The sequence below is a fragment of the Lutra lutra genome, chromosome 9, assembly GCF_902655055.1.
Source record: "Lutra lutra chromosome 9, mLutLut1.2, whole genome shotgun sequence".
Lineage (NCBI taxonomy): Eukaryota > Metazoa > Chordata > Mammalia > Carnivora > Mustelidae > Lutra > Lutra lutra.
In genome coordinates this window covers 1,781,534-1,807,961 of record NC_062286.1, presented here as the reverse complement: position 1 = coordinate 1,807,961, position 26,428 = coordinate 1,781,534, and the positions used below count along the sequence as shown (strand labels likewise).

The 26,428-nt window shown below is 57.3% G+C and overlaps 1 protein-coding gene across 2 annotated transcripts in view; it reads left to right on the top strand.

The window, feature by feature from the left end:
- Positions 1-26,428, top strand: part of EIPR1 (EARP complex and GARP complex interacting protein 1) — a 124,487-nt gene that overhangs the window by 62,255 nt on the left and 35,804 nt on the right. For both annotated transcript variants that reach the window (XM_047745434.1, XM_047745433.1), the window contains one exon: positions 26,267-26,423. In XM_047745434.1, the coding sequence (XP_047601390.1) occupies positions 26,267-26,423 (157 nt within the window). The remainder of the gene's footprint in view (positions 1-26,266; positions 26,424-26,428) is intronic.

Below are 26,428 nucleotides of genomic sequence, written 5' to 3'. Positions count from 1 at the left end.
TAAATTCAGCACAAAGACAGAATTGGGATTGATAACCTTTAGGGAACTTTCCTAAATAAGTGTACGCTACGGTTGATTGCCGTGGCCGAGTCTTTGCAGAAAAGGTGTTCTCTTGACTATGGTTCCTGGGAATTTGATTCCCCAAATTATAACCCTCTGTACCCAACCTCCCTTCACATTTTAGTGGCAAAATAACACGTTTAAAAAGGGATCATGATTTTGTATCCTTTAGCATTTAAAAAAGTGTCTTGCATCTCTTACAGTCTTTTGTGTTCTTACATGACCTGCCGTGATTCCTCATTCAGCATCTGTCACTGAGCATTCACAGCTCGCCAGGTACCTGTGGCGGGCCCGGGGGGTACCACGGTGACCAGACGGGTGCCCTACACGGGGCTGCGCATCGAAGGTGAACAGTGCAGAGTGTAAATCTGCCTTCTGGTGGAGAAACGTGTTGTGAGGACAAACTGAAGCAGGTTACGGGCAGAGCAAAGGGCGGGGGCGCGGATTGGCTCGGGTACCGACTGTTGGACAGAGGTGAAACTTGGAGTGCCCGGAGGGGAGAACAGGAATGTGAGCGAGAGCGCATGTGTGCACGTGCCACATGTGTGGAGTGTGTGTGTGTGTTGTGTGCGTGTGTGCACTGTGAGTCTGCACATGCTGTGAGGGTGTGTACGTGCTGTGTGCGTGCATGTGCTGTGTGAGTGCGTGTGCACACTGCGGGAGTCTGCACATGCTGTGAGGGCATGAGCATGTGTTGTGTGTGTGCACACGGGGAGTCTGTACGTGCTGTGAGGGTGAGTGCACGTGCTACATGTGAGTGTGCACACGGTGTGAGTCTGCGCGTGCTATGAGGGTGTGTGCATGGTGTGTGTGTGCATGTGCTGTGTGAGTGTGTGCACACAGCGTGAGTCTGCACATGCTGTGAGTCTGTGCACGTGCTGTGTGAGTGTGGCACCTGCCACGTGTGCGTGTGCTCACGTGCCATGTCATGTGCACACACCTGGCCTGTACGTGTGAGGGTGTGTGTGCCCTGTGAGAGTTGTGCGTGTGCTGGGCCTGAGTGTGATTGAGAAAGTGTATGTGCTGGATGTGTGAGTGTGTGACTGCGTGCACGTGCTGAGTGTGTAAATGCACCAAGTGTGTGTGATAGTGTGTGCACAAGTTGCTTGTGTATGAGACTGCGTGTGCATATGCACCAAGTGTGAGAAAGTGTGTGCCCATAACGTGCGTGTGCCTGAGTGAGGTGTGTGTGTGCGCTGTGGGGGGCCGTGTGTGCCACAATCCCGGGGACTGGCCTCCCAGGAGGAGGAGCTGGCACGGGCCCTGGCCTGGGCTACGTGAGGCGAGTTCGAGTTCGGGTGGCGACAGCAAGGAGGCCGGTCTGCCCACAGCCCATGAGCACCAAGGAGCCAGGCTGGCACGTGGGGCAGGAGGTTGGCCTGTGGGTGCCGGTCAGGGAGGTAGCGAGTGTGGCGGTGGATGGGGGAGCGGGATTCCTGTGTCCATCCGGTGGACAGATCGTGGGCTTGCTTCTTCCTGGGTGTTGCCACGAGGGGCCAGGGTGGGGAGCACACAGAAACAGTGCTTGGTCATGCTGTGGGGTGGGGGCCAGCCCCTAGATGAAGTCCAGCGAGTCGTGTGGTGGGTGCAGGGAGGGAGAGCAAGGGCTTGGGGAGGAGGCGGGGAGATGAGAGGCAGGCGGGGGGGCAGAGACAGAGTGGTGCAGGGTGCGCAGAGGGACTGAGTGGTGGACAGATGAGAGTGGTGGGGGCGCACCACAAGGGAAGAACAGGGACTCTGGCCCTGGTGAATTGTCCCCTCGGACCAGGAGCATCACGGGCGTTGGTGCTCTCTCCAGGAATGGGATGTGGAGGGGACTACACAGGTGTGAACTGCACATTCTGCCTCTGGGTCGGCGGGGTGACGGGAGCCTAGCTGGGGGCAGGATGCAGCATGGGGCTGCAAGACTGAGGGGCTCGCACTGGACAGGACAGAGAGAGGGCCCGGGTTGGCCTGGAGGGAGCCAGTGCAGCGTGGGGAGCAGGAGGGTTGCCCCAGGCAGCAGAGGGGAAGGCCTGGGTCCCTTGGGACTGGTCACCCTGCTGTCCCTCAACCCCACTGTCAGTGCCTGCTGTTTGTCTGCGAGGCAGCTTGGGGTCTCAGGTCCTGTCGCGCGCCCCGTATGCACAGAGAGCGAGCTCTGTTAGGCCGGCGTTGCTTGTCGCAGAGCTGTAATTTGGGAGAAAACCCAGAGAGAAGAACAAGGTGACAGGGGTCGCAGAGGAAGGGGGGGCCCACAGGTGAGGAAGAACGTGGGAGATCTGCCAGGAAGTGTGGATGTCCCTTGCCCCCTGGGCTAGAGCGGCGGGGCCACAGATGGAGCAGTTGCGTTGCTGAGGAGGACAGCAGGGGGTTAGATTAGGCGCCCCGCAAGCTGGGCGCTGCACAAGAGCACCCCTGTGTAATCAGAGGAGGTGAGGGGAAGTGCCTGCACCCTGGCAGGCGGGAGGGTGGCGTCCCCATCTCCGGGTGTGGTCTAGGACATGTCCCCCCGATGCTGCCTTCTGGGTACACCGGCTGGGAGCCCCCCCTCCCCGGCTCCACCTGGAGTCTCCTGAGAAAGTCCCTCCCTGCACACTGTCAGGAAAGCCGTTCTGGTTCCGGTTGTGCATACAGTGCATCTGCTCGCAGAGGGTCGGGCGCAGAGGTGAACGCGTTGCCCTTGCGATGCTGCCGTCTGGTCCTGCTCTCGGGGCGGCCGCTCAGCTCACAGACGGTCGCAAGGTCGGTTTTGTCCACTGGGGTCTGCACGTTTGCACTCGAGTCAAGTGGCTGCCATCGCTGGGCTGACAGATCCACCCGCCAGACAACCTGAGGGCCCGCAGAGGGAGGGGGAGCAGGCCCTGTTGCTTAGCAACAGATTCCCTCCCACATCCGTTCTTCCCAGGACCGCGTGGTGGCCTGGCTTTGTGCTGGCGAGTGCTTTCTGTTTCCTACGGTCGCGTTCCTCCTCCACCGTGCCGCTGTCTGCTTGGTACTGCCGGGCCGAGAGCGAGGAGCTTTCCGGATGGCCAGGCAGACAACCTATGACCCGCAGACGCTTCCTCCACTGCGGACTTGGCACCTGGCAGTCATTGGCTTGTCTTTCCTGTGCTTACTTTCCACAGAGTTAGGTAATTTAAATGAAATCCCTGAAACTAGTAAATGGACCCAAAATATGCTTAAAGTCAGTGTTGGATCGCATTTTTGTTTCTCGATGAGACAGCGATCTGTTTTTAGAGGGCTCTGTCCCCAGTCAGGCAGAAGCAGAGCAATCACATCCCTCGCTCTGCGTCGCGGGGGACCAGCAGACAGGAATAAAAGCGGTGTTTCAGGGTCACGTGTGGCCCACCCCTCCCCCTGCTGCCTTCCCCCACGCGGGGCACCGGCTCCCCACCATCCGCGTTCATCTCCCCGGACTCTCACCCCACGTCAAACACATCACACCCAGCCTGGGGGTTCGAGAGGATTCTCATACTCTCACCAACAAAGCCTTGGCTTGGAACGGCAGCCGAGCCGTGCTCAGGAGTTCACGCACCACCTGTCGTGACCACGCACACAGCCCATCCGGGTCACCCTGCAGGAGCAGGAACGGCTCTCGGTGGAGAGAAAAAGAAGGGACTCGGGTGGTGTGAGCACACAGAGAGTGCGGCAGAGCCTCCGGGGAGGCGCAGGATAAGACAGCTGGGGGGGCAGGGTCATGACTACGGGGCAGGGACACGGGGACCCTTCCCTGCTTGGGTCTATGTGGGGGGCCCCCATCAGCATCGTCTTCCCCTTAGGGAGGTGGAGAGTCTGATGGAAGGTTGCATTCAGAGTGGGTGGGTGGATCCCCATGCTGGATGCGTGCCAGAGTATGTGTCCCTCGGTGTCACGTCTGTCCCTCCATCCTCAGCAGAAGCCGTCTGGCACCTGCTGTATGCCAGGCAGATGCCTTGATGCCAGCAGAACAGGGACGTGTGTTGACCTAGAACCTGCCCACAGGGAGCTCACATTCCCTGGGAGCGGGTCAGTGCACTCTTCACTCGGTGGCCTCTACAACCCAGACCCTGCTCTTGAGGCGGCCTGCAGAGGCCGTGGAGCCCCGAGTCACGGGGTCTGGGCCTGCCCCTCACTGCTGGGGGGCCCACGGGCAGGCTGCTGCTCTCTGAGCTTCGAGTCTCCGTCTTCACGGGGGATCGAGGACCTAGCTGCGGGGCTGCCTGGGCAGACCAGACACAAAAATAGCTGGCGTTCTGCTGGTGCGGTGGCCAGTGGGGTTCTGGTGCCTGTGCTCTGCAAGGGACCCTGTGAGGCACAAGGAGGTCTAGGGCACCCCGGCCCCGAGGCCATGCCGCCTTTTCTCGGGCCTTACGGAATGGCTTCTCCAAGGTCACTGAGGCCGAGCACTGAAACACATCTCGGAGGACACGTGTGCGCTGGGAGCTATGACCGCCCACTACATTTCCAGATCTGAGCCCCTGAGTGTCCTAACCCCGGGTCTCACCGTGTCCCTAGGACACAGCAGGCAGGACAGCCTCCGGATGGCGCAGCTCCTTCTCTTGTACCTCCTGGGCTTTCTGAAATGTGGGCCTCTGCAACTGGAGGCCAACGGTGACCAGGACATGGTTGAAGCGCTTCTGGTATTGGTGGCGCATGTGGATGTCCGATGGTGGCCATTGTAAGATGCCCTTTGCCTTGTAAGTGGGCTGCCTTGGCTGAGTGGAAGCAATCCTTCTGCGGTGCGTGGGTTCTCGGGTCAGGAATGAGGCAGGCACTGCAGGATTGGCTCTTCTCTGCTCCCTGATGCCTGGGCCTGGCCGGCGGGTCTGGAAGGACGGAGTTGTTGTCCTCGGAAGGCTTGTGGCTCCCGTGCGTCATGGTTGAAACTGGCTGTCGGTGGGGAAGGCCTGAGTGGCAGCAGCTAGAACACGCATGCGTGGCCTCTCGCCACGGCTGTTGGCTCCTCACGCCACGCCACTAGGTCCCCAGGCGAGAGAAGCAAGAGTGCCGGCCTTGGAGCCCTGGCGGTGGCTCCTGCGTAATCGCAGCAGCTGGGCCTCCCGCCCCTGCTGCAGGCCTGTCCCACGTGGTTGGCAGCGGCCTTTCTCCTTCGGAACTCGGGACACTGCCTTGCAGCTCATGGGGAGCCGCTCTGAGTTTGAGGTTGAAGCACTGGGTCCCTGAGTTCGGGCACGAGGGGACCCCAAGTCCCGACTGAGCCTGAGGCTGAGGGCAGTGTCTGCTAGCGCGGTCAGCAGGTACAGGGCACGCCGCTTCCCTGCCTGCCGCTGGAGCCATCCGGTGTCTGGCCCCATCCGTCCGAACTCCACACTCCGAGGTTTGCCCCAGCGTGTGCTTGGAGCCTGCTCCCATACCCCCTTCTCCTGGTCTTCTGGGCTGGGGTTTGGTACCACATGTGCAGGCGGACGGAGGCCGGCAGCCTGGGGCCGCGGACACGCCAACCTAGCAGGACTGCTGACTGGCGAACCGGGGGGAGGTGGCAGTTGTCCTTCCCCGGTGGTGTGGAGTCCCTGTGCGCTTGACCGATTCCTCCCTGATGGACGTTTACATTCGATACTTCGCTCTTGCAAACAAAGCTGTCTTGGAAATCTACACATACACGTCTTTTGTTCTTGTCTGAGTTCTTCTTCCGGAGAAGCTTCCCCAGGAAGGCCCACTGGGTCTGTAGGTAATCTTCGGGCGGCCGCTGCGGACCCTTGGTCTCCCTGTGGCGCAGCCGCAGGGGCTCCTGCCCTCCATGTCCCCCTCTGTCTCCCTCCCCTGCAGCCCGCTGTGCTCAGGCTGCGCACACCTGCAGGCTGACTGGGTCCTGCTTCTGTCTCCGCAGCCTGCGCCTCGGCCGAGGGAAGCCAGCACTGAGGGTGTCACCTGCAGCAGGGAGTCGGAGCTCAGGAAGGCTCCCATCAGAGGTGACATGCATCACTCTTACAGCACCCTAGCCTGTGAGTCCTGTGGCTCCCCAGCCACGGAGGCTGCTCGAAGGCAGGAAAACCAGATCCCCTTGAGCAATCCTAAAAATGGCCACTCGCCCAGGAGGGGAAGACAAAGAAACCAGAAAGCCACGGGCCCAGGGGAGGTCGCAGAAAGGGAGCAGGCAGAGGCACGGCTCCGTGGATCCCAGGGTTCCCCGAGACCGAGGATAGGAAGGAGACAGCGTGCGATGGCAGACCTAGCAGACAGGGTGAGAAAGGGAGCGCCAGCAGATGCCCCAGCGCGTGTGATGGCTCAGCATCCACCCCCGCAGACAGCGGCAGCTGGGCAGGAGCCAGGGGCTGGCACATACCCGCTCCGTGTGGACCTCTAGGGCTTCACCTCCGGGGCTCAGCCAGGGAGAAGAGGTCATTCCCATGCCGTTGATGGGAAAACACTTCCTCGGGGTCACAGAGCAACTAAGTCAGCCCTCGCTTCAAACGCAGGTCTCCCTGCTCTGCAGTTTGCTTTCCTTGTCACACAATCCCTTGGTTCAGAACCGTGCCGTGGCTGTGGGTCGGCTGGCCAGTGGCGGTCAGGTGTGCGGCAGCAGTGTTACTGTCTGGATACGCCGCGCCCACAACTGAACGACCCAGCTGTGGCCGGGCGCCCTGTCCTGAGCCCGCAGCAGGCCATCGTGTGAGGACTGCCCACTTTGGACCCCCTGAGCCCCGCTGGTGTTTGTAGACACCTGAGCACATGGAGATTGTCAAAGCAGAAGTGTGGATGTACGGAAAATGTCACTGAGCCCCCCAAGGAATTTGGGAATTTTGCATCTCATTGGAGACCCAGAATTTCACAGTTGCCCTATGCATTTTAGAAAGGTTGGTGCTCACATAGACGTTTAAAATGCATCTTTTCCTTCTGTGCAGTCAGAATTCACCCCCGCTCTCTTCCTGCGTTTTAAGCCACTTTAAGTGAAATGAAGAGAGAAAAGAGGAGTTTCCAGTAGGTGAAGGGGTGGAACGTTGCGTGGGCTGCAGGGCTGCGCCCTCGTGTTCAGCCGACCGGTGTTGTTTAATTAGGGCACATCCTTGAGCTGCTTCTCTCTGTAGCTCCCCGTTCTGTCCGGGTGGGTGCGGTGGGGACGTTCATTAGGGAGGCAGTGAGATAAGGCTGTTTGTCAGTGGGAAGTGTCAGGCTTCTGGAACGGCTCCTCGTCCCTGCCACACCGAGAGCATTAATGGGCACCAGCTGGGCTTCCCCGTGCACAGCGGCGGCCGTGGCGGCTGCTGAGAGCCTCCGTGCCCACTCGAGCACACACTTCAGTGCCCGTTCCCCGGGCAACGGCGTCTCGCAGCCAGCTGGCTCTGCCCCCAAGCCCATCAAAGCACACACCCACCAGGAGCCGGCGCGGTGCCCGCCACCGTCTGCAGGCTCTGATGTCGGAGCATTTGCAGCCGGGTTTCAAGGTTAAACACGAGGGGATGAACCAGGGGACTAAATAGTCCGGGCCTGCAGTTGGGGTGTGGGTAGGTGTGTGCAAGGGGAGCGGGAGGGAGGGAACGCTCAGCCGTCTGCCGCCCGCCAGGGGTTCGTGTTTGCTCCGACAAAAGGCGCAGAGAATGGGTTCCCTTGCTTAGCTGGGGGTGACAGGATGTGTGGCCAGGAGCAGCCCTTACCGCGTCCTGGGCTGGGCTGGGCTGTGCGAGCTGCTGCAGGGCAGGCCTGGGGCTTCGGGAGGGCTCTGCGGGGAGGGGTCTCCTGGCGCGGGCGCGGGGGCCTCGACTGCTCACACCCAGGCCCGCGGCTCACCTGTCCATGGTATTTGTGGGTTTGCCCGTGAATTTCCAAGAGCTGACTTAGTTGACTTGGCTGGGACTTCCTGCTCCAAAAGATGCTGGACCCACTGTCCTCCCTGGTCGCCCCTCGCCGTACTGAACACAGAATCCCCTCTTTCAAGCACTCCACCTGATGAAGCGTCTGGTGTTTGAAGTTGGCCTTTCCATCTGACACCGACTCAGTTTCATTAGCGCAGGGTCCTCCGGTGTTCAGTTCGGGGCCCTGCGCATCTCATGCGGGCTTTGGTTTTAGTACTTCATTTCTGTAAAGAGCATTCGTTGTTTCTATTTTTTCTCTTTTTCTGACCCATCTGTAGGAATTTGAAGTAATCACAATTACTTTTGAAAAGATACGGGAAATGAAGATAATTTGTTTTGAAATTGGGTTTTAATCTGGGCGGTCGGACAGGTGCGAACAGGAGTCCTTTCACACTGAGCGTCGGGACTTCATGAAATCAGGTTCTGCTCTGGAACCGGCCGCCTGACGAGAACGTTCTTGAGGCGCATGAGGTCATACTCCCCGGGGTCGGGTGCTCACGGTGGGATCACGCAACCGTTTGGGGCTGAGGACTTGATTTCCGAACCCTCCTCATTTTTTTCTTCTTGTCACTCAGACTGCTTCCTTCCATTTGCATTTCCTTATCATTTAGCTTAGTTTTATTTTTCCTTTCATAAAGAGGATACTTTCCTGGGGACCAGTCACGAGTCTGTTTCGTGCTTCATAACGATTTCTTTTCTCAGAGTTGCTCCCTGCCCTCTCCTTCCCCCTCAAGGCCGGCCCCTGGGGCTGGTGATGTCCGCACACACCCCCGGCCCCCGGCCTCCTGGCTCATAGGACGTCAGGAGCCGGGCAGGCACACTGGGAACTGGAGGGCATGTGGGGGCAGTGGACACATGTGCGTCCTCCAGGCTTCAAGTCGGGTAGATTTTCATACTCATTAGTGTAAGCCAAGCACTGGTGCAGATACACACACAGAGGAGAGGAGCCCCGCCTCGGGGCTAGCACGGGATGGTTGCATGGGGCGGGGGTGTTTGTGTGCACGGACACTGCCCTGACCCGTCCCCTCTGCTGGGCTCCTTGTGCAGGAAGCAGCCCCACAGCTGTGCATAGCCCCCGGAACAGGAGAAGAGTGACAGAATGTGCATGAACCAGGAAGACGGAGCCAAGGAAAGGGGGCAGCGGCCACTGTGTGGGTGCCTTCTAGGAAGGACTTGGGGGCACACAGTGGGACTGCAGTGACCTGGAAGCCATAAGGGCCCCTTGCAGACAGCAGGGAGCCTACGACCTTAGCACCCTGGGCCTGCATGCACAGCTGGGCTGGATGGGCCTCAGGGGCTAGAGGAAGCAGGTCTGTCAACCTGCTGAGCCCGTGTTGCATTCAGGGAGCCGTGCCAGGCGGCCTCCCCAGACAGCTTGCTTTCTAAGAGGCAAGTCAGAGGGTGCATTTGCCCTGACCTGGAAAGGCAAGCTGACTTCCCCAGCCAACATCCACTGACCTTTCCTACCCACCAGGCAGGTGCAGCCCCATCATCCTGGAGCTCAGAGTCTGGGGGGGAGCAGAGTCAGGTGAATAAGGACAGACAGCTGTGGAGGTGGCTACTGGGGGCCGGGCGACTCCTTGTCCCAGTCACACAGCAGGTGACTCTGAGTGGTACAGCCTGGGCAGTGCGGGGAGGGGAGGCAGGTGCAGGGAGGCTGTCTGCCCTGTGTGCAGCGGGGACGGACGCATTTGCTTCCATAGACTCGGTGATAAAGGCACAAGGCGCACCTGGGGTGGGGAGATGGGCCCTGTGCAGATGCCGTGGTCGTGAAGTATTTGCAGGGGAGTTTGCCACTTGGGGCAGACATCGTGGGAAGAGAAAGCACTGGAGTTATGGCCGAAGTCTCCTTCGTTACCTTCCCCTGCTCCCCGAAGTTAAAGAGCCAGAAAGAAAAGAGTGAAGCACAGTACCTGACTTGTTGTTTAAGGGTAATTCCTAGAAAAGGGTGAGCCTGGATGGACTGCGCGTTGTCCCCGCTCTGCCCCTCCTCACGGCAAGCTCCTTGCGGATGGTCAGCTCTCTGACATCTGCTGAGCTGGGTCCTTGCCACTGCTTTGATCCCGGGACACGGAACGCAGTGACAGGAGACCACTCTGAAGTCCGTGTGCCGTGTGCACAGGCGATGCCGTTGTGGTCGTGTCAGCCGTGTGTGCCTGCCGTCCGCGGGTCACGCAGCTGCTGCGTCCTCCCTGCACTCCTTGGACCATGCAACACCCCGTATTTCATGGGTGTGTCGTGAATATGCTCCGTCTTCCACCTCCTTGGTCCTCCGAGAGCTGCAGAGCAGACCCTGGTGCCCACCTACACCCACGCTGAGCTGAGGCTGGGGCTCGGCACCGCCTCCCTGTGCCCGCTGTGTGCAGACTTTGCCCTCTTTCCCCAGCAATTACCGAACACGCTAAGTGCTTCTATGTAGAAGCCGTGTGGACGGGTATTTTTAGGAGGGAGCTTTTGATGTTTTAGCTTGGAGCGCGTAGTAGAAACCTAAACACATCAGTCAGCAAATCATTGCATTATCTGAGAGAAGGTATGAAGGTGTTTTGGGGGGTATTAACTACTTTCCGACACAAGTGGGTGCCAGAGTAGTTTACGGTGATCTCAGAAACCCCTCGCTGAAGGTGACGCCTGCCATTTTTGCTCGAGCTGGTGCTGATGAAGCACCATCTTCCCTGTTTTGTTTTTTTTTTAAGATTTTATTTATTTATTTGACAGAGAGATCACAAGCAGGCAGAGAGGCAGACAGAGAGAGGAGGAAGCAGGCTCCCTGCTGAGCAGAGAGCCCAATGTGGGGCTTGATCCCAGGACCCTGAGATCATGACCTGAGCCGAAGGCAGCGGCTTAACCCACTGAGCCACCCAGGCGCCCCTCTTCCCTGTTTAATAGGGATGTGGCTCGTCCCTGTCCAGAGACCAAACACTGGGGTGCCAAGTAAGTGTCCCTGTTGCCTTTTTGTGGTCCCGAGAAGTGAGTGGCTGCACGTGGACTGAACGCACTGTTAGTGATGAGGTCTGCTGGAGCTCCCGGGGTGCCCATGTGGCTGGCGAGGAGGCCATTGGGGGGAGTGAGGCTGGGCAGTGTGCCGTGCAGCCCTCAGGGCGCTGGCACAGGCGTGGAGTCCCAGCTTCCGATGCTTAATCCCTAGAAAGAGCGGGTGTCTCTATAGTTGGGTTCTCGAGATGAGCAGACCTCGCTGGTAGTCAGACGACAACCCAGATCTGGACAGAGCCCATCGCCTCCTAGAGAAGCAGCCCTGGCCCAGCCGTGGACTTGGCTGTCATGATGGAGAGGATGGGCTAGGCCTGGCCACGTCCTGCTGGAGTGCTGGTGCTGTGCGTCCTGCTAGGCAGGGCCGTGGATGGAGGGGACAGCGTTGTGGGTGTCCCTTCTGGGAGCTGGCCCGGGAGTGGAGGCATGTTCCTGACTGCAGCTGTGGAGAAGCAGTCCCCTGGAGGACGTCTGCAGCAGCAACTCCAGCGCCCGGGCACAACGGGGTCATGGACGTGCGTCTGCAGGGCCTGGGGACACGGTGGCGGGGCTGGGGAAGTCCTGCTACACGTGCACATGTTCCGGGGATGCTCGGGAAGTGTGAGGGAGGACAACGCCAGGAGCTCCCGGGAGGGCAGGGTGCTGGGCAGTGCTCGGGGACACAGCGCTCTGTGGAGACTGTACCTGTCTAAGCTTAGGTGTCTCCACCCCTGGCGGGTGGGCCCGTCCTACAAGGAGCATCAGACACTTCCTTTCAGACCCAGAACGGGGGAGAGGAGGTGCCCCTGCCTGTGTCCAAACCGACCTTTTAAATGTGCTTTCCTTCAGCTGCCCTGCATCCTCGCCCCAGTCCCCGAGGTTACAGACGTGCCGGCGTGCCGGGAATATGGGTCACTTCTCTGAGCTTGTCCGGCCCCTGGAAGGCGGGTGTTGACGTGGGTCGGGGCCTGCCTGGTGGCCAGGTGACCCTGCCTGTATCACTGTGGACCTTACCCATCCCCTGGGCTTTGGTCACTTGAGTGAAAAGAAGGCAGACCAGGGGCACCTGACTGGCTCAGTCGGTTAAATGTCCGCCTCCTTCCAGCTCAGGTCATGATCTCAGGGTCGTGGGGTTGAGCCCTGTGTCGGGCTCTGCACTGAGCATGGAGTCTGCTGGCGATACCGTCTCTCCCTCTGCCTCTGCTCCTCCCCCGTTCACGTTCTCTTGCTCTCTCTCGCAAATAAATAAATGAAATTGTTCAAACAAAAAAAGAGGAGAAATCATAAAGACGCCTGGGTGAGGGAGGTGTCCCTGCGTTGTCGGGCTGTGAGGCGGAGGAATCAGCCGGTGCTCGGGAAGGACCTCGGAGACGGGCACATAGTGTGCTGTGTCTGCCACGTGTGCTCGCTGCCTCCCGTTGCGATGCTGTCCGTCCCCGACACCAGGTCGAGGCAGTTTCACTGAGCTGAGTCTCCCGCTTCTGTCTCACCGTTCTCACATAAATTATTCCCGTAAAATGTCGCCGGCAACATCCAGTTTTAGTTTCAGTACATCGAAGAAGGCTCTCAGACACCGTTAAGCTGTCTGACTCCAGAATCCTTCTAGATTGTGTGGAGCAACCGCCCCCCCCCCCCGACCTCTCCCATAGCCTCTGCTTCCCCCTGCACCTCCGTGGCTGGGCGGCAGCGCTGTGTGCCCCCCACGTCTCCTTCTGTACATCCTGGCCGCGCTCTGGCCACTACTTCACACCTCCATTCCGAGGGCCTGATTCTTCAGTTGTTCCCAGTCTGCTGTGAAGTTGCCCGCGGAGGGGTTACGCCAACAGTCATGTTTTATTTCTACGTATTTTGTTTGGTTCTGATAAAAACCTTCCTGCTGAATTTTGGTGGTCTTTTTCGCTTGATCATTTTTTATTCCAGCATTCATTTTTTCTCAGTATTTTAAAGATTCTAGTGTCTGAAGTCATTGGCGTTCTCGCTCGGGATTCCCTTTGCTGGCCAGCTCACGCTCAGACACACGGTCGTCAGTGTGAGGTCCATCCTGTGCCGTTGCAAGCGCCTTATTGGGCTGCTCGGAACCTGCAGGGATCCTGAGGGGCCGGCCTGGGGCGCGTTCTCCCGGGGGTTAGTGTCATCTGGAACATGCCGGGGGCTGCCGACGACTGGGGCTTCTTGTTTAACTCTTGGCTGAGGATTTCCCCGCCCGGGATACCAGTGGGGTTAAATTCAAACGCAGATTTCCGTGAGGACCAGAGCAGGATAGAGTCTCAGGTAGACTGCTGTGTGCTCAGGGCCATGGCTGACATAACCACGAGCTCTGGACTCTTTGCCAGTTCATTCTCCTAATGAGAAAGTGGCCCTTCGGGAGTCCAGACTTGTGCAAAGATCCCAGCCACAGTACGCTACCTTTGGAGGGCTTCGTGCCTGTGTCCTGCTCCCCGTGTGGTCTGTGGACTCCCAGCGGAGGCAGACACGGAAAGGGCAGCCGTAGTTTACGTCACTGGCTTCAACAACAGCTTTAGTGTTTGCTCCTGATCAGAGCGATTCACTTTCCTGAAAGTATAACATTTAGAAATGTAGATAAGTATCTTACAGAAGCATCATTCTCTTCAGGACGCACAATCGGCTGTATTGTTCGGGTCAGAAGCTGCAGAATCTAGGAAGTGGATAAATGAAAGAAAATGCTGAAAACCTATTGAAAGAGAAAAATAATCTTTTTAAGAAGAGATTTATTTATTTATTTGAGAGAGAGCGCGTGCACAAACACGGGGAGCGGTGGCGGGGAGAACCTCCAGCAGACTGGGCGCTGAGTCCGGAGCTGGACGAGGACTCAGCCTCACGACCCTGAGGTCATGACATGAGCTGAAAGCAGGAGTCAGATGCTTAACCGACAGGGCCACCCAGGCGCCCATGAGAAAAATAATCTTAAACCCTTCACTTCCTTCCTGGGCCTCGCATGGGGACCTCGCACTGCCGTGGGGCCGTTACGCGCTCTGTCCTGGGCATCGCTGCCACAGCACGACGCGGACTGTGTTGTCTCCATCCTTGTCAGCGGATAACACCACCGCCTGACAGAGACTGGGGTGAGGTGGTCCGTTGGCTCAAGAAGCCACGCCAGGTGTTTCCGAAGGAGCATTTCATACAGCAGTCGGGCACTTCAGGCCAGAAGGGGCTGCCGGCGGGATACGGTCTTCTCCTCCCGGGAGCCTCGCTCCCCGCACGTGGTGATGTTCTGGGAACCGGCAGCTGGGGCCGGCGGGGCTGGCTGATGTCCAGGTGGCGCTCTTCCTGCGAGCCTCTGTCGTGGCCGAGACACCGCCTCGAGCCTTTGTGTGGGGCGGGGAGACTCAGGCTCTGCCACTTCTCAGCCGCCCACCTGCGCACCTTCCTGGCTTTGCCTTTCTCTTCTTGCCAAGTCTGATTGCGCGGCCACGGTGGAGGCCGCCGTGCAGACGCTCACGCAGCCGTGTCTCTGCCCACCCGCCCGCCCGGGCAGTGGGTACCGTCGGGCTTGTGCTCTCCTTTCAGACACGGCTGCGTAGAGCACCCCCGGGGGGCACCATGTCCGGGCGGGGCCGTCTGTAAGCCCAGGGCAGGTGCTGCTCCTTTGGGGTCGGAGGACTGTCCCCAGAGCAGAGGCAGTGCAGCCTCCGGGTTAGGAACCCGCGGCTTTCCGGACCTGCCTGGGCCCGGTTGTGTTTGGAATGCGCAGAATTCCCACTCGGTATTGGCGGTGTCTGTCCTCCTGGTGGCGCGGTGGATCAGATGACACACGTTCTGTGGCGGCCCGACTCGGCACACAGTATCTGCCTCCTGCGATCAGGGTCCACTCCTGCCCTCCAGGGCCCGGGGGTCCAGGAGCTAGCCTGGAGCTGTTCCCTGACAGCCGGTGATAGCACGTGTCAGTGGCGCTGCTTGGCCACAGGCTTCCAGGTCTGGCCTGGGACTCCGCCGTGGGGCTTGCCGGAGGCTCTTCTCTGTGGTCGTGTTTGTCCTGGACACTGTGAGCACCAGCGGGGCCCCGTGCCTGTACCGACAGTAGAACGTCTCCTGGTTTAAACTCCACTGAGGGGTGAGTCTGACGGGTCGCTGGGGTGGGGACCCATGCTCAGCAGGTCACCTACTGCCTCCCAGATTCAGAAAGGCCACCAAAAGTTGGGCCTTCTAGTGGTGAAGTCACCCCAACAAGGTCCAGATGGCTGGGCCCTTAGGAGTGTCACTTAGGGGTGGCACTGGGGTTCCACAGCCTTTCCCCGCCCCATGTGCCTGCCTCGCACTCTCCCTGTGATGCAGCATTTGGATGAGGACCACCAGGTGGGTACCAGCTGGCCGGGCAGACAGGGATTTTTGGTACAAGGAATTACTAAGAAGGACAGAAGACTGACTCACACCTGATATAAGGCAACTTGCTCTCAGACCCTAGGACTCAGTCGGGGACCTGAGGAGGGAAAGTGGCGGGGTGCAGACCGTGCTGGAGAAGGCGTGGCTCAGGCTATGGGATATTGGGGGAGGGGGGTGCACACCGCGGGATACTGGGGGGCCACATGCCTCTGGATGTCAGGGGCGCATGTCACGGGATGTCAGGAGGAGGGTGCAGGGGAAGGCGTGGTTCAGCCTGCAGCTGTGGCCGTGGAAGTGGGAGTGCTGACCTTGACCAGCCACACTTGGCGTCAGGTGGTCCCAGCGGTCCCAGCGGGGTGTGGTGTGCGCAGGAGTGTGGAGAGTGAGACTGTGGGCGGGGTGCAGAGGGCCGTGCGGGGGCCTGTGGAAGGAGCCGGAGCGCCAGCCTGCACGTGAGGTCTCAGCCGGGCTGCGCGGGCAGGGTGCCTCGGTACCCGTCCTGTGTCTGCGCGCCACGGGAAGGTTGTTGCCAGGCCAGGGCGGCGGTCACGGGGAGACAAGGACCCGGGGCCCATTCGGGGGCTGAGCTTCCTGGACACCCTCAGAGCGTGCCGCTCACGGGGCCCCATTGCAGTGGAGCCCGTGGTTTATCACAGCGGGGCCTGAAGGGCACCCGCGAGCGCGGGAAGGGCTGGGGCTCCAGGCCCGCAGGCTTTGTGGCCGTGCAGTCCCACTCACAGAGGGCCCTGTCCTTTCTTATCCCCTCGAGGCACACATCATCCTCAGCTCCTGGCCCTATAGACACAGGCGGGGGCAGGATTTGGGGCAAGGTGTGCCCCCTCTGGGCAAGGTTCTGGTGGGGAGCCGTGAGCCCCATGTAGGCTTGCCAGGGTGGGAACTGTTGTCCCTCCTGCTGGTGGAGCTGGCTGCCGGCGACCCCTCCAGATGGTTCCAGGAGAAAGCGCTTCCCCCCGGATCTGAGTCTCAGAAGCTGGGGCTGCAGGGTTGTGCGTCAGACGGCAGCAGCTGGTGTCACCGAGGAAGTTTGTCACGAGCCACTGTCGTTCTCCAAGAACTTCCGCCTGCTGCACAGGCCCAAGCAGGGACTCCGTGGGATCTGACGAAAATCAGCGTGCCGCATCTTCCAAGACTTCGATGGTGACCCGAGCTCTCCGTTCCCACTGATGTCGCAGTGCTGCCTTTGGTGACTGTTTTGAGAGGGAAGGGGATTTCCATCATGCTTCCTGTCATTCCCGGCTCTGCTGTAGGTGGGATCCTGCCCATGCCTGCCTGCCCCTTCCCTGGATATGCTCAGTAGTCCGGCGACGGCTACAGGTTGGGCCACCGGCCGTCTTTGAGTTGGACTGGGGCCACGAGTGCTCAGGTCTGGCTGTCGGCCAGTGGTACCCACTGGGCTCACTCATCATGGGCTCTGGCAAGTCTGGAGGCTTCCATCCCTTTTCCGGGGGGCGCCATCCTAGACCTGGGGAAGGCTTGGAGGACAGCCTTGTCTGTATGCAGCAGTGTTAGAGGGTCCCTCCTGAAGGAGGCCGGGGTCCCCCTGAGAGCAGGGGCTGTGGTCTGCGGACTTGGACCTGTCCAGGGGCGGGGCTCTTCCTGGTGGCTCAAGGCAGGTTTCTGCCCAGGGCCAGGTCGTGCCAGTTACACGGATCAGGGGGTACTGGGTGCCTGGCTGGATCTCTTCTCCCTTTACCCACTGCCAGAGAGCCACCTGGGTTAACATGCCCTGACCAGCCTTGGTTCCTGCACACACCTGTCTCGGGAGGTCATGGCTGTGCCCCCTCCCCCACCCCTCCTTGTCCTTGAGGTCAGGGAGCTCGTTGCTGCCCCTGCACCACCTTCAGCTTCTTGGGGTGCAGGAGCCCCCACACCTGTGCTGGGAGATGAGGGGACAGGCCAGATCCTGCTCCCCACGGTCGTTCTGCCCTCCTGCGCACCAGGGTCTGCGATTTCTACACAGCGTGCCCTAAAGCGTGTGAAAGCCAGGGTAGAAAGGCAATTTCAGGCATAGCTCCGAGCTGTCCTGCCCCAGGGGAATGCTTAGTGGGGTTGGATAGCTCTTCATTCATCCTTCTCTGCCTGGCCGGTGGCAGAGAAGGTCGAATTCTAAAAATAGCCCCGATTCGGCTGGGGATCAGATTATGTCCCCGTGCCCAGGGCCTGGGCACCGTTAGCCCTTTAGCTGAGCTGGCTGGAGCGGCTATTCAGGCTTACAAAGGCCCTAATCTCCTTTGAATTCCTCTAAGCCTGCACCGGGTAATCCCTTACAGCGAGCAGCCCCAGGCAGGCTCTTCCATTCATTGGCCCCGATTATCTCTTTATCTCATTAAGTGCCTCCAGCTCGCGTGTTCCACGTGAGGAACAGTCCGTGGTGGCGTGCGACTGGCCTTCAGGACACAACTGGTATTTTCTCCTCCGAAGCCGAGCACTGTTGATGAGGCAGACCACCGCGTTTCCTGTCTGACCTGCGAGAGCGGGGCGCAGCCTGTTAACTTCATGGGCCTCAGTCTCCCGGGTCACAGAACGGAGGGGTGCGGTTCGTTGTGTGTGGCGTGGGCTTTCCCTTCCTACGTGGCCGCATTCTCCATGGTTTGCGCCGTGGGCTGGCTTTCTTGCGGACGGTGGGCCTGCCCTCGTGGGGCTTGCGGTCGTTCCGACAGCGACCTGGGCACTACAGGACCTCCCTGCAGGACACGTGTAGACAGGAGGGAGAAAAGCAGAATGCCTTGCTGGTTGTTACAGCATTTCCTTCTAAAAATCGCGGTTTCCTTCTTAAAAGCACCTTCGTTTCTTTGATAGCTGCTGGATTTGCGTCGAGTGCTCTGTCGAGACGCGTGCAGACATGGAAATCCTCGGAGTCTCAGAGCCGGTTTGCGTGTCTCGCTGGGCAGACCCCGGCGCTTCTTAGACTCAGTACTGTTTGCCTTCAATTCCAGCTGCTTCTGAGGATTCGGAGAGTTTCTGATGATGCCTACCGTGTTCCTTGGACCCAAAGCGCACTGTTCATTCAGATTTTGCAGATTTGCGCATTTCTAGGGTGTGTGGTGTTGGCGGGTGCCCGGAGAGCACACGAAGTCACTTTCTGGTCTTTCTCAGGGTGATCTGTAGGGGCTACGTCTCTCCATAAGGAATTCTGGACTCACCCTCGGCCTATCAAATTTTCAGAGTAAATTCTGTAACAAAATTGTATAATCTTTCAGAAAATCCAAATAAATTTTCCATATGTTAGAAATTTCTTCAAAGTTCTTTCCTTTTCTTTATCAATTTTCAAAAACATGTACGGTTCTCTACATTTTGCAAGCATCGCTAGGGCGGTTTTCTTTTTGTCTTACATGGACTTGGGCGCTGCCCCGAGTTGTCGTTCTGTCACTGTCCGTTTATGTAGGGGCGGCCTGCCTCAGGGGATCCCACATGGCCTCCCCGCCCCGTGGCGTTCCCCAGTTGGTTTGGGCAGCGCCCTTGTTGGCCCGTCCTGGAGAGCCTTCACTCACTCCTTACTCAGGCCCCGTGCACGGTGCCCGTGGAAGAAGGTCAAAACGTGCTGTACCCATAGTGTCCCTGTGCTGTGTGGACGCCATAGTGGGCCACGGTGGTTCTGGAGGCTGTGCTCCTTCTGGCCAGCGTGGCAGCCGCACTGTAGGAATGTGCATCTGGGGCTTCTAGAATGGAAATGGTGTGCCGTCTTCTCCCACTGTCTTCCTGGTGGTTTTGTGGCTGTGCCCGTGTCTTGCCTGTGTGATGCTCCTGACTCGTGTCCGGGCTGCCAGCCTCTTTCCTGATGAGCGCGTCGTTCACACTGACACCAGATCGTCTGCTCTTAAGCATGGAGCTGGGCCTGGTTTTCTTTGCCTTGATGGAGCATGTCCTCTCCATGCCAGGCCCTGTGTCCTCACTCAGAGCTGACAGCCCCCACCCTGCTATCTAGAGCAGACCCTCTACAGCCCTCTGCTTGTCTTCATACCCTTCCTGGTCCATCCTGGAGGGCGTCAGACCTCATTTCTTTCGGCTTTCATTCATTTTACCATGTCCCAAATTGAACTCTTGGCCTTTCTCGACCCTCCAAAGCCACTGGGCTCTTAATCCTACCTGCGGACTGCCTTATGTCCACTTCCAAGTGCCCCAAGTCCCCCTGGGGCTGCGGCCAACTCACCTGCTCCCTATGGGAGGCGCTCTCCTCCCTGCAGCACCTGACCTGACCTCTCTCAAGGCACCTGCCCACCTTGTGCTTGTGTTACTTCACCCTTCCAGTACGATTGGCATCCTTGTGGGCAGTGTCTGATTCTCACCCAACTGTCTTCTCATTACCAAATGGGAACAAGTACAGGCACAGAGAATTAAGCCAGAGGCCAGATGGTTTTAGAAGTCACTTACTGCGACCTAGCAAACACCCACAAAATTTCAGTGGCATGTTGACCGGTTGTCACTTGTGGCTTGAAGGGATCCCTGCTCTGTCCCTGAGAAGAGCCGAGCCCCCCTGCCCTGCCCCGTGGGAATTAGGACCTTCGATCCTGTGCGGCCCGAGTTAGGAGCACAGGAAGCACAAGGGGCTTGTGGGGGAAGAGCAGGTGGGATCAGCCCTGCTCTCACTCCTGGTTCCCAGGGCTGTGGGTTCTCGTATTAGGGACATGCCACCATGCAGAAAAACCCAGGTCCCAGGCCCGCGGCTTCTTTTGTTGGGGACGCAGTGTCATGTAGAGGTACCCATTCCCCAGGCCGTGTGTTTTGTGTTGGGACACAGTGTCATGTAGAAGTACCCATTCCCCAGGCCGTGTGTTTTGTGTTGGGACACAGTGTCATGTAGAAGTACCCATTCCCCAGGCCCGTGTGTTCTTGTGTTGGGAACACAGTGTCATGTAGAAGTACCCATTCCCCAGGCCCGTGTGTTCTTGTGTTGGGAACACAGTGTCATGTAGAAGTACCCATTCCCCAGGCCCGTGTGTTCTTGTGTTGGGGACACAGTGTCATGTAGAAGTACCCATTCCCCAGGCCCGTGTGTTCTTGTGTTGGGGACACAGTGTCATGTAGAAGTACCCATTCCCCAGGCCGTGTGTTCTCGTGTTGGGACACAGTGTCATGTAGAAGTACCCATTCCCCAGGCCCGTGTGTTCTTGTGTTGGGACACAGTGTCATGTAGAAGTACCCATTCCCCAGGCCCGTGTGTTCTTGTGTTGGGGACACAGTGTCATGTAGAAGTACCCATTCCCCAGGCCGTGTGTTCTCGTGTTGGGACACAGTGTCATGTAGAAGTACCCATTCCCCAGGCCCGTGTGTTCTTGTGTTGGGAACACAGTGTCATGTAGAAGTACCCATTCCCCAGGCCCGTGTGTTCTTGTGTTGGGGACACAGTGTCATGTAGAAGTACCCATTCCCCAGGCCGTGTGTTCTCGTGTTGGGACACAGTGTCATGTAGAAGTACCCATTCCCCAGGCCCGTGTGTTCTCGTGTTGGGGACACAGTGTCATGTAGAAGTACCCATTCCCCAGGCCCGTGTGTTCTTGTGTTGGGACACAGTGTCATGTAGAAGTACCCATTCCCCAGGCCCGTGTGTTCTTGTGTTGGGAACACAGTGTCATGTAGAAGTACCCATTCCCCAGGCCCGTGTGTTCTTGTGTTGGGGACACAGTGTCATGTAGAAGTACCCATTCCCCAGGCCGTGTGTTCTCGTGTTGGGACACAGTGTCATGTAGAAGTACCCATTCCCCAGGCCCGTGTGTTCTTGTGTTGGGGACACAGTGTCATGTAGAAGTACCCATTCCCCAGGCCCATGTGTTCTCGTGTTGGGACACAGTGTCATGTAGAAGTACCCATTCCCCAGGCCGTGTGTTCTTGTGTTGGGACACAGTGTCATGTAGAAGTACCCATTCCCCAGGCCCGTGTGTTCTTGTGTTGGGGACGCAGAACCACATAGCAGGAGTCTGTGGAGTTGTCCCGTGCCTTGTAGCCCTGCCTAACTGTGTCCCGGCGGGTATGATGGCACTCTGTAATGAGTGACACTTGGTCCCTTGGTGCCCCCTGGTCCACTTGTGAGGGCCCAGAAGCATGGCTAGAGCAGTGTTTTAAAATGCATGTCATACTCTGGAACCCTGACATTCTTCCCAGGAAGCCCCTGCTGTCCCCTTTCTGTCGCTGACACCTGCCACCCCAGCATGTCCTCCAGATTGTGTGAGCCCTCTGGCCCTTACTCCCGCTCGGCCAGCAGCTCACCGTGTTGCCAAGCACCTGGACTGGCCTGGGGTGTCCCCAGACGCAGAGCGCGGCGGCTCCAGGGTACGGAGTCCCTCAGGCGGTGTGCCGCTTCCTTTTGGGTGTCAGGTGCAGTGGACCCAAACCTCGCCTGGTGGTCAGGTCCTGAAGCTCCGCGGGCTATCTCCCACCCGCTCACTGGGGTCTGCTGCACGCAGTGTGAGGCCGTCACTGTCAGGGCTCAGGCTCGGTTCTGCAAGGTGTCCAGATGTCTTCGGAGTGGGCTGTGACAGCAAGTAGGGGTGCTCATGGTTCTGCAGCAAAACCACGGGCAGTGCTTCTCTCCCAGACGCGTGGACAGCTTCAGTCCCCTGTCTTCACGGGGTGGGAAGGAAGGGGTTTGGAGGCCAGTGTCCACGTGGCACGTACCCGAGGCTGGTGGAGCTCCTTAGTTTGGCGCCGCAGCTGGGAGCAGGTGCTCCTTTGAGCAGGGAGTGGCCCACAGACCCTCCCCAGGACCCACTGACTTGGTGCTGAGGCCAGCTGGCCAGGTCAACAAGGCCCTTCCATGCCCTCGATCCTTAATGTAGACACGTCTCCACTGCCTGTGATGGGGTGGGGCATCAGCGTCAGCTCCGTTTTACACTTGCGGACAGTGGACATGAGCCCTGGCTGGGTCTGCAGACCCAGGAGACCTGTTGTGACCAGGCTGTGTCCGGGACTTTATTTCCTGGTCCCCTAAAGTCCCCACCCTAACAGGGGACACGACACTTTAGGTCTCAGACCTTGTGTTCAGTAGGCCTTGAACTTGGGTACTACCCTTTGCCCGCTGTGTGGCCACCAACCAAGGGGCAGCAGGCCTTGGGTGCACACTGGGCTAATCATCGGGTAGGCACTTGCCCTGGTACTACGGGTTCCTCATTCCTGGGGATCTGGCCACATTTTCTGCCAGTGGGTTTTAGGTCTGAAATCTGGTCTGGTCTGGGTGAGGAGTCATGACGTTTAAGGCAGTGACTTCCCTCAGCCTCCTGCTCCTCCATTGCTGTGTCCTCGGAATGGGTGTGTGCGTTGCATGCATGCATGTATTAGGCAGGTTGTGCTCTGGTGAGAGACCATCTGTTTTGCTCCTAGGAATGCTGTCTCTTGTTATCTGTCACCACAACTCAGCCAGTTGGCCCCCATTGGCTGGCGTGCTGCCTTGTTGGTCATTACAATAATTGCTGCCCCCGACTTCTGGCAGTCACATACCGTCTCTAGGCCACTGTTGCTGTGGGGCCAGGCTTCGCTGCCGAAATCAGGAGTGGCCACAATGCTCGTTATCAACAAGTCACACTTTGTGATAGTCTCAGGACTAAGAGTGGAATCATTGGGTTATCTGGTAACTGAATTGTCCCCTGCCAAGTGTTGTCCGAAGTGTGCTGTGTTACGCTGTGTCCAGTGATCTGTGACAGACCCGTTCTACATCTTTGCCAATACTTGGTATTGTTGATCTTTTGAGAATTAAATTTTAGCCATTCCAGTAGGTGTGTAGTGTATCTCATTTTGGTTTTATTTTGCCTTTATCCAGTTACAATTGATGTTGAACATCCTTTCTGGTGCTTGCTGACCATTCATGTTTTCTTCTGTGAAGTGTCAGATGCAGTCTTCTGCCATTTTTTAAAAAATTGGGTTATTTGTGTTATTAAATTGTAAGAGTTATTTGTATATTCTGGATACAAGCCCTTTGTCAGGTATATGTATTATGAATATTTTCTTCCAGTTTTGCTTTATTTTTTCTTAAAAAAATATTTATTTAGTAATTTGAGAGAGAGAGAATGAGTTGGGGAGAGCAGCAGAGGGAGAGGGAGAAGCAGACTCCCTACTGAGCAGGGAGCCCAACCTGGGACTCCATCCCAGGACCCTGGGATCATGACCTGAGCTGAAGGCAGATGCTTAACTAACTGAGCCACCCAGCTAGCCCTTGTTTCATTTTTTTCCCATCGTTCTTTCCAAGTATTTAATTTTGTGAAGTTCAGTATCTTTTGGTAGATAGAAGCTCTTAATTTTAACCTGGTCTTTGTTACCATTCTTTTCTGTTATGATTAGTGTTTTTTTCTGCCCAGTTTAAGAAATCTTTGCTTATCCTAAGGTTGTGAGGATATTCCACTGTGTTAGTTTGTCTCTTACATTTTGGTCTTCAGTCTGTTTGGGGTTGGTCTTTGTGTATGTTATGAGTTATGAATATACAACTGATGCAGCATCTTTTCCTGAACAGACCACCCTTGTACACTCTAGCACAGCAGCATTTTTGTTATAAGTCAGCTGGCCGTCCTTGGAAGGTCTGTTTCTAGGTTGCATCTTCTTTCTCTGGTCCCCTCACCCATGGGCCGACACCAGAGTAGTCTCAGACTGGTGAGCCAGCCGGTTCCGATCTTCTCCATGACGGCTCTGTCGACTGTGCGGGCAATTCACATCTCCGTGTAAATGTAGAACCTCAGGAGCGGGTTGTTGGCTTCTATCCAAAAGCTTTTGGAACTTGAAGATTCCTGGACGCTTTACAGCAGTGAAGGTGTCTATGACACGGTATACCCTCCATGTGCAGGCCTTTACTTCCTCTCAGCCTTGGTTTTCATTCTGCCACATACACATCTTGCACCTCTGTAGTTTGAGATTTATCGGATATTTGGTTTTTTCATGTGACCTAATATTTTTAAAAAATTTCTAAATTTTTGTTGCTAATCTATAGGTATCCAGTTAATTTTTATATATCACCTTGGTGTTCAGCAATTTTGCTAAATTCCCTGTTTTGTTTCTAACTGTAGAGTGCAGATTGTCTTAAGTTTTCTACCTCCATTGTTATTAACAAGTAGTGGTGTTTTGATCTCTTCTTCTCCTGTTCTTAAACCTTTGCTTTTCCTCGCCACATGAAGTAGTCAGGGCGTCTAGTGTGGTGTTAGCTAGCAGCCGCAGTACAAAGCATTCTTGTCTAATTACTCTTCTCGAGGGAAAAGCATTTAATGTCTCACCCCCAACTGCTCCCTAGCAAGCAATTCTAGGGACAGACTGCCCTTGCTGACCCCTGAGCAGGGTTCCCCAGAGGAGGACTTTGGTCTGTGGGGACTCTGCCGCAGACAGGCTGTGCGCACCTCCCGCATGGAAGCTGTGCCCAGTTCTCACACTGGTGGCTCCGTCCCTGTGCAGCTTACACAGTTCTTTTCCCTGGTGTTTAGGGCGACTCACATCATCTGTGCCATACAGGGTGGATGTTGCAGCCTTCATTTCTTTCTGCCTCAGCGCTGCCAGCCCTGTCTTCAGGTGGAAGTTCTCATATTTTAGGAGTGATGCTCCGGCCTCACAGGCTCTGCAGAAACACCGGGTGCCTGGAAGGTTCTGCAGGAAAATCCGTCTCTCGTGTAGAAAAGCCAGGGCACACCGCATTCCCTGGGTAAAACGGGAAGGCTGACACGATGTGTATACATACAGCTCAGCAAGCAGCATGTGAGACGAGCTCCGAGACTGGGGTCTGAGAGCCCTGGCGGAAAGCCTGCCCACCCCCCGTCCTCTGATCGTGGGTGACAGTGGTCACTAGACGACCCGTGAAGCCAGGTGTCTGCCTGGCTGGTGTTTGGGTGGAAGGACCACAGAGCTGAGACGTGGGACACTCCCCGTGTGGGTGCGGCCCTCTCGTGTTCTCATTTCATGTGGGAAACACTGCGCGGTGTTCCCTTCATGGTGCTCACCCAACATTGGCTCTGATGTAGAGCAGGAACATCTTCCTTGTTCCGCCGTCACGTACTAAAGACCTTCGGAAGGGAAGGTGTGCAGCACATAAGCAGTTTGGACCTAAATGGAAAGCACATTGGACAGGATTTGTATTCGGGAATTTTTTTTTTTTTTTTTTAAGATTTTATTTATCTGACAGAGATCACAAGTGGGCAGACAGGCAAGCAGAGAGAGAGAGAGAGGAGGAAGCAGGCTCCCTGCAGAGCAGAGAGCCCGATGTGGGACTCGATCCCAGGCCCCTGAGATCATGACCTGAGCTGAAGGCAGAGGCTTAACCACTGAGCCACCCAGGCGCCCCTTGTATTCGGGAATTTTGATTACACATTTATCACATAATGTTACATCTGATTTTTTTTTCTTTTTTTTTGGTTTCTCTTTTCTTTTTGTCTTATTGAAACGTTGTGTACAGGTCAGAGACCTGGCTCCTGGCATGTTCCCTAAAGCCAGGTCTCCCTGGTCTTTCTTACCTAAGCTTAGTTTCCTTATCCACATGGTGACATTTCAAAGTGCTTTGCAAATTCAGATCCCTGGGGCACCTTGAAAACCAAGCATCAGGATTCCAGGAGATGGGCGGTGAGCAGCCCCCATTGGCTGGGGGAGACACTGTGTCCATGGGTGCCTTCGGGTGCTGGGCTGTGCTCCGCCTGGAGAACCAGGCCGCAGCGGGGCAACACTGTGTGCGTGTCCATGTGGGGCTCCCACGTGCTCTCGCCTTAGCGCCCTGGGCTCCGGTGGCGCCCCTGTGGGTGTTGGGTTCCTGTGGCTGGGGCTGTCCTGCAGCCGTGCCCACCGTGGCCCCAAGCTGCACTCGGTGTTTGTGTCCGCCACACACCCACCCCTGCCTTTTGCTCCTTGTGTTGAAGAACTATGGAGGAAGGACCGAAGGCAATCGATTTTGAAGAAAATTAAATTTTCTTCTGAAACAGAATGATGGTTTTGCAACAAGGCAGCAGGGGTGAGGCGGCTGCGGGCGGGGAGCAGTGGCTGTTCCACAGGTGAGCAGGGTCTGTACCCCTCGCTCCGCTGGCTCTCTGCGGCCCGTGGGTGTGAATATTTTACGGAGCGGACCTGCCCTGCGTCTGTGGCGGGGTGGGTGTGCGGCGCCGCGGGGACTGTGGCCGTGCACCGTGCTTTGCTGACATGACCCTCTGTTGCTTCAGCTTCAGACAGCAAAGTCCTGACGTGTGCGGCTGTGTGGAGGATGCCGAAGGAGCTGGAGCCCGGTGGCCATGAGTCCCCCGATGATTCCGCAAGCCCCGCGCACACACTGGAGCTGCTCTGTCACCTTGACAACACGGCCCACGGCAGCATGGCCTGGTAGG